The sequence below is a fragment of the Pteropus alecto genome, unplaced genomic scaffold (assembly GCF_000325575.1).
Source record: "Pteropus alecto unplaced genomic scaffold, ASM32557v1 scaffold414, whole genome shotgun sequence".
Taxonomy (NCBI): Eukaryota; Metazoa; Chordata; class Mammalia; order Chiroptera; family Pteropodidae; genus Pteropus; species Pteropus alecto.
Genome location: NW_006435781.1, coordinates 824,205 through 835,566, shown reverse-complemented (window position 1 = coordinate 835,566; position 11,362 = coordinate 824,205). Strand labels below are relative to the sequence as shown.

Genomic DNA, 11,362 nt, shown 5'->3' with positions numbered 1-11,362 from the left:
GAGAATGCGATGAGAAGGCAGCTGTCTGCAAACTAGGAACAATACTCATTAAGCTTGATATTTCTGAAGTTCCTAGCCTCCAGAACTGTGATAAATACATTTTTTTGTTGTTGTTTAAATCAGGGGTCCCCAATCTTTTAGGCACCAGGGAACAGCGCTCCTATGAGATTCTAATGCCTGATGATCTGAGGTGGAGCTGAGGCAGTGATGCTAGCACTGCGGAGCAGCTGCAAATACAGAAGAAGCTTCGTTTGCTGGACCGCTGCTCACCTCCTGCTGTGTGGCCTGGTTCCTAACAGGCCACAAACCAGTACTGGTTCTTGGCTTGGGGATTGGGGACCCCTGGTTTAAGTCCATGGTATTTTGTCATGGCACCCTGAGTTGACTAATGTAAAAAGGTAATATATTGAATTGAGCAAGTACAACCATATAAATTCTGAAGATGATTAAAACAGAAGGTTTTCTCTTTTTTATATAAAATAAATACTATATTAAGATAACCTTTGTTTCCTTTGATTTTATTAAACAAAATCACTGTTGTTGAAGGAGCTTGGAAGATTTAAATGTAGACATTTTTTTCTTAAGGAATATCATAGAATTTTTATAAAATACTTATAAATATTCCCTTTATCATTAGTACTTCTAAATCTTCATTTCAAAAATAAATTTCTGCCCAAATTTTCTACTATATTCTGTCATGCTATTAAAGCTAAGTATAATTTCTTAGAAATATTTCATTTTACTTTAAATGATATTACTAAGTGCCAAATGTCACTTGAATCTTAGCTGAGTACCAAAACATCTTTTACGTAGCTTAATGTAAAATACTGGACTAGAAAAGGCCAGGTCAGTACTTGCTATTGATGATTCATGTTTTTATGACTACTTTTTAAATGATTTATCATTATCTTGAATCATCAAAGCTCTAAATCTATAAAGAATATTTGATTTGGGGGAAGTGAGATAACTACACTAGACATTCCACAGTTTCGAAAAGAGATGGAGAGATTTAAACACCTTTTTCAGTGAGAGAGGAGTGGGCATTAGACCCTTATCAGAAGAAAAATATTAAAATAATCACAGAGCCATAGGACTTAATTGGCTATCCATGCTATCTTATTAGTCAAAGGTAGTGAATGATACAATGCTTATCATATAGGGAAGTCATTTCTGTGGAATGTGCCAACTCTTATCTGGTCTATGTGGAACATATCAATTCCGTTGTACCTAAATATAAGGAGGTACATAAGTTTATAATAAATTTACCAGCCTTTGAGTCATCACAAGTAAATTTATAAAATGAAAAAAAGGCAAGTGTAGAGCAAAGAAACCCTTTTAGAACCATCTGATGGACCAATAACAATCTCCCCAAGCTTTACATACTTTTTAATGTAGACTGAAATAAGATGCTCTTGATTAATTATTATTTCTTAATAAGAATTGCACATGAGTCTATCTCTGTCTCTATCTCTATGTACTATGTATGTATGTATATATCTAATCTATCTATTGAAATAAAATTATTAAGACTTTCTAAGTCATTAAATGTACATAATTGCTGTCTCTTGTTTTATAATTTATAAGGAAAGTGGGAAGTAGCCACTGCTTATGGTTTCAGCATGCATGCACCTTTGCTCCCAGCTCATTATAATGCAATTTCAAAGCTGTTATTCTTTCGTCAAGCTCTTTAGGGTTTTCCGTCTGTTTCTTCTGCACAATCTGACGTCCAGTTTTGATCACCATCTCCACTTCAGACTTCACTTCACTCAGACTTTTATACAAGTTCTAAGTTAAAACATAAAACAAAACATAATAATAAGCAACAGTGTCTAACACTATTATTTATAAAAAGAAATAAGGGCAGAGATCATCTTAGTTACTATTTCATGTTTACAGTTTTAAAGGAGCAGTGTTTTGCAGCTGTGATCAATATGCAGCTTTTGCATTTTCTGTTGAATGAGTTTCTATTTATAATTATATATACACATACAGACATGAATAGTTTGTAATCTTACTAAAGTAAGAGTATATCATACATTTAGTTTTTCGATCCAGATTATGAAGATCATTTTTAAAAATTATATGACTTATATTTTTTATTTTGTAAACTTAATTTTGGTTGGTATACAATATTTTAAATGTCAGTTATATAATTCTAGTTTTAGTTTGGAAAAATTCATTTACTCATTCACTGAATGCTTACTATGTACCAGACAGTATTAGAGTCACTAGAGAGTGACAGCCAGAACAAACAAGTTCCCCATTGACCTCATGGCACTTACATCTCAGTAGGACTAAATTTCCAGATCATAATATCAATGTATTAAATCATATGGAAGGAAAGAAGGAAAGTTTAAATACGTTAATGAGGTCCAAATTTATTTTCTTAATGGGGCTGATCAACATAGAAAAATGTTACTTAAAACTCACAGGTACATCACAACTACAAAGAACAAACATATCATTTCACAAAAGTATCCGCTAGGAATCCATTCTGTGAATTTTGGAATCAGAGATATTTCCAAATGATTTACTCTTTAAATTAAAAAAATCTTAATGATTTACCTTTATGATGCAAGCTTATCCAAAGGAGTGTTAGTCATTAACATCATGTCATTCAAAAAGCAGATAAAATATTTATCACTAAGGAAGGAAAATATTCTTTATATTTATTTGTGTTCATGCTGGTATGACATTTTTAACAGAAAAAAAAATTTCTTGAAGGCAATGACCACAATTATAGTATATGCAATAGAGCATCTTAAGTGCTGACAAAATATAAAAGTTGTAAGAAAAAGATCTCTTTATGGAAAGACTCCTTGAATTGGTCCTGACATTGAAAAAAGAACCAGAAACAAATTGAGCAAGTACTTTAAACTGTTTCCTCTGCACTGAGTCAGGGTGAAGGTAGGGCTGTTCTCAGCTCATATTTACTAGCAGACAAGTTTTATGAGGTACTATTAGAGACCTGTTCCTAGAATAGAATGAAAAGCTCTCTTTTCGAATATATTTAGTCATGGTGACAGTGTATTTGGTTCATTTTGCCTTTAATTCTTTTTGTAATATTTAAGGTGATATATGTTCCCATATATTCTTAATGTTACTCATCTAATATCAGCTAATAACTACATATCATTATATTCAAAATTACTTTTGGGGTGAGACTATTTATAATAATTATGTCACTAAAGTGCAGCCTGTATTATGAATAAATGGTATTAAATACTTCATTTCTCACAAAAATATTAAAATGTTTTCATTCAAAAGAAAGATTCCCATTCATAATCATATGCCTGAAATGCACCTAAAAGGTCTTTTTTTCATTTATGTTATGGAGTAGATGTAGAAACAATACATAAAACAGAAAGTACTAAATAAATTTTTTTCCCTTTAATGTTAATAATAACATTCAGTATTTTTATTTTATGTGATTCTGCTTTAATAGTCCATAGTACCCATAGAATTATAATAATATTTACATATTATTATATAAAATGCCCTCATAACTCAGCTTTATGCTGTCAGAGGAATCATCTGACCTGGTGAATTTCCAATAATTGCAACAAAGGACACTGCTCGAAATTCCAAAGTCTGGTAAAGACTTATGCTATGGACTAATGATTCTTTTATGCTTTTTTAGTCTATCTTTGTGGTGTGGTGGCATTTTTGTTATAATGTTAATGAGATGATGTAGGAACTTAATTCTTGTTTGTATCAATTAGCCTGTTAAGTTACAGAATCTATTGATGATGATGAGAATTTACTATATTTCTTTTCAGTATTTCCATTTAAAGATATATTTGAAATATCACAAGAATTAAATAACCATTTAAAAATATATTCAAAGTATCATAAGCATTAAACAAAGGAGACTTATTTTTATATTCTGCAGAGTCCTTAGAAAATTATAGAATCAAAAAAGACACCTATAGAAGAGGTATTAAATGGCTACTATTTCAGTAAAACTTCTTGTCTCTCAAAACACCTGTGCTAACTTTTGTTCTTAATCTTAAAATTATATAATTCTATAGTTAACTGAAAAAAAAAATTCTATTATAAAAGAGATCATCAAATACATCTTAATAAGGAAAGTTAAGGGGTAGCTGTGTATGTCACCAGAAATACATACCACACAGTGATTTAACTGTGACTGTACTACTTCCTGTTCAACGCTCTTCGTTTCCAAAGCAGGCAAATGCATCTTCACTTCATCTAAGATCATTTTACTTTCCTGTAGACGCTGCTCAAAATTGGCTGGTTTCTGGAATAATCGAAACTTCATGGAAACATCTTGCAATCTTTTCTGTAAAGACAATGTAAGAAAGCACCAATTTAACTGCCTTGCATACAATAACCACTCAAATTTTATTAATAGAGTATCCTTTATTCCTGAAGATAAACAAGAATACAAATAAAAACTAAAACAATCATTTTCCCTCATTTTTCCAGCATAGAGAATATGTGCATTTGAGAGAAAAATTCAGTAATTGTTCTTAATATGATACTAAATAAAAAGTAATTTATAATCTATTTTATCCTTAAAATGCACAACCCAAAATGTCTGTATCATTTATATATCATATTGTAGTTTTCAAATAATAGCCTCGATCCCAGTTTTGCCAATAATCAAGTCGTCTAACATAGACTGACTATGTTTTAATGCCCAACTAAAACAAGTTCCTTAGTTTATGCAATATGTACCTGTGCCACATCAATTTGGGATAACACCCTTTGGGCAGCCTCCTTTCCCTGGTTGTGTTTCTTCATTTCTTCTAAACTGATCTCATGACTTGTCAAATCCGATTGAATTTTCTGTTGAGAGGACAGCATTATTAGTCAACATGCTCTGTAAATTATCACAAAGAACTCACTTTCGAAGAAGATGGAATTCACAGAAAACATTATTACAATATAGCCTCTTTTAAAATGATAATAGTTTTTACTTACTAAAAGTTATCAAAAATGAAATGACTTGTTTCTTTCCTAATGGAGTTACTATGAAAAAGAAATTATCCTTTTGACTCAGTAATAATGAACAAGCTATTCCAGATATCATTTTCAGTAGGAAATATATGTATATTATATTGTGTGTGTGTGTGTGTGTATAATTTTTAAAACCTATACTGTTACCTTTGAATTTACCCTCAAATCTGACCAAATCTAAGAAGTTAACCTTTATAAAAAAGTTAACTGTGACAGAGATAAGATATGAGAAAGTTGCATGTGGACAATAGTCCTTAATAGTGAACTGTACTTGGTCATTCTGTACTATGTTTAAGTTAAATTTCAGGGAAACTATGGAAATAGAAAAGAGAAAGTAAATGCCTCAATTGGCCTTCCTTTTTGTTTCCTACATGCTTAACATCTTCTTATAGAGACTGATTTTTAAACTTTAAATAACTATATTTCAATATTTTCTTTATTGAATAAAGAAATTTTTGATCGAGTGCTATTCAAAAATATGTCTGTATTTAACTTAAACTCTTCTGAGTCAGTTACAGGAGTAGGCCAAATGCTGTGGTGTAGAGAGACCAAAACAATAAATTATTCATTTCATTCTGCCAGATCTACAAAAATCAGCTAGTAGTCAATTCATTCTGATTTAAAATTCATTCATTGTTAGATTACCATAAATAAGTCAGAGAAGAGAAAATTGATTAACTTATACCAGAGTGCCCATAAAATTTTCATGAAAAACAATTTGTATAATGCATGTTAGTGTAACCTAATTTACAACAATTAGAGTCAATTTCAGCACATATTATTAGAAAATAACACCAGTTTGTTCAGTGGTTACCACAGAGAAATACAGCCCCATAATGTGTAATGAGAATTATCCCAAGAAAATGGGTTAAGTGGTGAAGGAGTTACTTAGGATACACGATTGTAAATATACTTTAATATTATTCCTTAGCATATCAATCCTAACAATCATAAAGGTAATTATGAATTATTTAAGTAGTTAGAATTATGGCATAAAATAAATAAGAGCAAAGACTCATGCATATGCATATTACTTTTGTACTATATATAGTACAAAATTACACATAGTATAGTTGAATTACTACCTTGCATAAGAAATAGTGCTATGTACTATTCTCCAGTAACCATCGAATTTGGTAGGCGGAGGGGGGCAGGCAGTAAGGGATCTATGTAAATGCATAATAACATTATTCACAGAGATAGAAATGCTAAAGAATCTATAAAATTCAATGGGAGTATATGGGGTAGAATAACGCTGAACAGGGGATTTAATAAATGTCATAGGAGAGATGATGTTAAAATAGAGCTCTGAATAATTAGTAAGCATTGCTGAGAATAGCAGATGTTTTAGGGGGTTGATGGCTATGATGTTTCAGGTGAAAAATGTTTAGCTTCTCAAAAAGGTGGGTCAATAACCACCATTTATCTGCCATATAACCCTGGCCAACCACAAATCATGAATGATTAAAACGTGGACAATGCTTGTGCTCAGTTAAGTCCATTAGACTCTCTCTAAACTGACAGGAGCAAGTCTAGTCCAACTCTGTGAGTGCTAGGAACTGTGTCACATATGCTAAGAGAATGTGCTTATAAAGTCCATACGTTACTGTGTCAGCTGAGGAATAGCAAAAGGCCATGACCGAAGAGAGAAGAAAGATATAGATGCTTAAGAAGAGAGGTAGAAACAAGAATATTCATGGTTTTCAATCATAGGCTGAAGTAGATGGTATTTTTCAAAGGTGGCTGCAACAAATTTCCATACCTCATGCTCCTCTTATCACCACTAAGATGTAGAGTTTATTTCTTCATCTCTTTAAATCTAGGTTGGCCCTTTGATGGCCTTGATTAACAGAATAGGGCAAAAGTAATGTTCTGCCAGCTAAGAGAAAAGCCTTGAAATGGGCTAGCAGCTTCCACTTCTGCCTTTTTGGAACACTTGCTGTTAGCATGCTCCCTCTTGGAAGCCATCTGAGATGGCCTAAGGAGCCTAAGCTATAGAGAGAGGCTGTGGGTACATGTTTCAGTAAGCAATCCCGGATGAGCTTTCAGGTGACAGTGAGCATCAACTGCTATACATGAGTGAGCCATCTCAGACATGCAGCCCAGGTGCATTTACAAGCCAATAGCTAGTTACAATCACATGAGAGACCCCAAGAGAAAAATATCCAGCTGAGCCTTAACCCACAAAACCATAAAGAAAATAATAAATTGCTGTTACAAGTAACCACACACACAGGTTCGAGGCCTTTCCTGAGTCAAAACTTTATTCTTGCCCTAGGTTTCCATGAAACATACCTGTATCCTTATGACAAATTTCTCTCCCTCATTTTTGTTTTTTGTTTTTAGTTAATTCAATATTGTTACTTTATATCTAAGCATCCTAAATAGTATACTGGATATGCAAAGAGATGGAAGTTTTAAAAACAAAAATATTCCTAATTGTGAGAAAATATGGTATAAGGCCAAGTCCTGAACAGCATCAAGGGTTTAGGAGAACTGAAATACTACATGGAGAATGAATGCACACTGACAGAAATATAACTAGAAATGTAAGTGGGAGTGAGGTATTAAACAACCTCATGTCCTAAATTAAAAGTTTCTGGTATTTTCCATAGGAAGATAGACTTTAAAATTTTTAATTGATCAGAATCATAGATAATAACAATGTCACTACAACTACTTAATCTAGTAATTATGGAATTGCCTAATGAAATAGTACCAGCAATAGCAATACTTTGAAATAAATTTTTATTAATCAATATATATATATATGTACTTTTCAAAAAACCAGTGGGCACAGAGAAAGATAAATACCATATGATTCCACTTACATGCAGAATCTAAGGATCAAAAACTGACTCACAAATATAGAGGACAATCTGGTGATGGACAGAGGAGAGGGGGTTGGGGCTGGGAGAATGGGGTGAAGGGTTAAAGAAGTACAAATTAGTAGTTGATAGATGGTCATGGGGATGGGGAGCACAGCATAGGGAATGCAGTTAGCATTAATATATTGGCTAGGTGGAAAAACAAAGGAGAGAAGGAGCAATTAGGGGGATAATTTTACACACTATGTAAATGTCTAACCAATGTATTATGGACTTGAAACTAAAAAAAAAAAAAAAAAGGGCAGTGGGTGCTTATATAATCGAGATTTATTTTAGTGTATTCAAACATGAGAGGGAAGTAGAGAGGGAGAATCGGAAGAAAATCATGGATAACATAAAAATTTAAGGGATTGTGGAGAAGAAAGGAAGCAGTAAAAATAAGAGTAGAAACAGTCTAAGAGAAGAAAAAGAGATACAACCAGGAAAGACAGAAGGTGCCACTTAAATCAAGTGATGTGAGAGTGTGAAGAATGAGAGGTCAAGAATGTCAATTTTGAGACAGTTCAAATGAGATAAGTACTAACCAGTGTATGTTAGTCAATGAGCACTGTAGCTGAACTGAGTTAGTGGATGATGAGAACAGAAATCAGGTTTTCAAGATCTGAAGCCTGGTTAAGAATGAGGAACAATCATAAAAAATAGCTTAAAATATTTTTTAAGATTTTTGTCTCCTCACATAATAAAATTTAAGTCAATGAGACTAAATTGGAACACATTTTAAGGCTATGTGAAAGGAGCCAATGGGTGAATTATTTTTTTAAAAAATGTCAGGGAATCATATCATAACAACATAAATGTCTAACCAATGTACTGTATATTTGAAACTAAAAATAAAATTTAAAAAAAATATAAGAAGATAATTTATTAAGAAAAAAAAAAAACCCTGTGGGAAGCAAGAGGAAATGGAGTGAAGAGCAGTGATCAATAATCAATGGAAAATATTGACAGGATGAGAGGTGCCACTTTTTCAGAAGACAAAGGTAAGACATAAAGATCATTTTGGATGTGGGATGCTTCTTATGTGATGCTCTCTGGGAATCAGAAGAGAATAGTGTTAAGAGAAATCTGGAATTAAATCTCAAGGATCTGTCTTGCCACCTGGGAAGGCACTACCAAACCCTTCTGAGCCTGAATTTTTTCACCTCTGAACTGAGGATGATAATGACAAGCCAGCAATGATGCATTATCATAATTTGTAAGTGGAATATCTGGAAAAATTCTCAAGTCTGCAGTAGACAGCTACACTGGTTTCAATAAAAGGATAGTATATGTAAGAATATCTGTTCAAGTTGTGCACTCAAATATTTAGTCATAAATTGTCAATGTCATATATCATTTGTTTATAAGGAGGAGCCCCTTGGTATCTGCTTAGGATGAGAAACGAGAGGGTCAAGTTGAATAGCCATTGTGGGAACTGGAAAAGGAAACTGATGAGAGAAAACTACAAAAGAAATTCAGAGAGAGCAGAAGATCCAAATGATACATCTGTAACAGTATCAGTCTACATGTTTCTTAAAGTCTTTCATTGGTCAGCATTCAGGGTATATCTAGTAGAGAAGAAAATGAAATATACATACATTTCCTTAGCCTTTTACACTAGAGTGGTAAGAGAAGAGCAGTGAAGGAAATCATCATCATTATCATCACCACCCAAGTAGGTGTTTGTGTGAGTTTATCTCCCAACAGTTCACATAAATTCATTTAATCAGCTAATCAAACTAAGATAAGTATGTATCATCTTCATTACAAATTAGGGTAGCAATGTTTACTTGTCCAAGGTAACATAGCTAGAAAGTGGCAAACAATGCCCTTGAAACAACTATACTAACTATACTACCTCTTAAATTATGATTCAGAAATAAAAGCGTCCTCCAAGTGGACATTTATCAGACCACACATTTTATCTTATCTATATATTAACAATATTTCATTTATCAATTCAAGAAACAAGTTCTGTGTACAAAGAAAACAGAAACAAGCTGATAGATACAGAGAGCATTTTCATGGTTTCTGATGGGGAGGTTGGGAGGGAGGGTGAAGGGTGAAGGGATTAAGAGGTAAAAATTGGCAGTTACAAAACAGTCATGGAGATATAAAGTATGGCATAAGAATATAGTCGGGAATATTGTAATAACTATGTATGGTGCCAAATGAGTACAGGATTTATCAGGGTGATCACTTCATAAGTTATAAAAATGTCTAATCACTGTGTTGTACACCCAAAACCAACATAATATGGTATGTTAACTATTTTAACTATTTTAAAAAGGCTATATAAGAGTTTATAAGTTTGACCTTCTATGTGTTCATTTCGAGCTCAGATGTGGACTGGAAACACCATGTGGAAATCCATAGCCCCTGCACTCACTCATCTATAAGTGGAATAAATAAATAAATAAATAAAAAGAAATGAGTTCTGCTTCTACTACTGAATTCCGCATAGTGAGAACAAACCTAGTGTCCCTATTCTTAAGGAACTTTTGTTCTTAGGAGACAGAACATACAGATATAGGTAAATTACAAAACAGAAATATATGTAATATAATAGAAAACATCATGCTGTGTGATAAAAGGGAAGGAAAATATCCATTTCTATTATAGAATCTGGCAAATTCTTAAGAAATTGGCCCAATTTAAATTGCATATGGCTATGAGTGGGTTTGGAGGCATAGGGAATAAGAAAGTGGGATCTCATTCTGGGCTGTGGAAGCATGCTAACCAAGATGGCATTTGGAGCATGCAGAGTGTGTATACTTAGTTTCATGGAAGGAAGACTGGGTGTGGGTAGAGTGAGAATTAGTATCTAGAGGAGGAATTAGTGTGAAGCTACTGAACCTTAAGTTTCAGTGTTCCTCCCTTGCCAAATACTCTTCTATAATTCAGCATTTAATTTTCTCTTAGCAATTTATACAGTTTTTTTTTTTTTTCTTAAAGACTGGCCCCGCAAAGCTGCCTCTAATACCTTAGCATTATAAAACAAAGCCAAGATAACTTAAGTGATCATTGAAACACAGGTCTTCTGATGAGAAATTCCACATTTTTCTAAATAAGTCATATTGTTGCTACATCTCATGAATAATAGAAACCACAATGACTTACACACATCCAAAACCTGAACTTTTTATCTGTCACCAGGGGTAAAAAGGATCACGTGACTTATGAATGAAAGTTTGGCAATTTGGAACTCAGTACAAAGCATTACATGGACTCTGAAATGTCCATATCAATTTTAAGCAGTTAGATAGACTGTTGAGAGGATGAATTTCTGTATTCTTCAAAGGTCTCTACTACTAAAACCATTAAAATTAGAAAAACATGATGGTTGAATATCATAGAAAACTGAGATTATCATAATTTATAGGCAGCATTTCTAGAAAAATTCTCACATCTGTAGTACTGTTTGAATATGATTAGAGGTCAAAATTTCTTTATAGATCAAGTAGATTGTGCATGAAAAGAGCCCAGTGGCTAAATATATTTTAGAAATTTTA

General features: G+C 32.9%; 1 protein-coding gene across 1 annotated transcript in view; it reads right to left on the bottom strand.

The window, feature by feature from the left end:
- DMD (dystrophin) overlaps positions 1–11,362 on the bottom strand; it is a 1,580,480-nt gene that overhangs the window by 1,180,671 nt on the left and 388,447 nt on the right. Inside the window, exons 29-31 of the mRNA XM_006911463.3 lie at positions 4,702–4,812; positions 4,130–4,303; positions 1,630–1,785 (exon numbers count right to left, since the gene is read on the bottom strand). Of these exons, the coding sequence (XP_006911525.1) occupies positions 1,630–1,785; positions 4,130–4,303; positions 4,702–4,812 (441 nt within the window). The remainder of the gene's footprint in view (positions 1–1,629; positions 1,786–4,129; positions 4,304–4,701; positions 4,813–11,362) is intronic.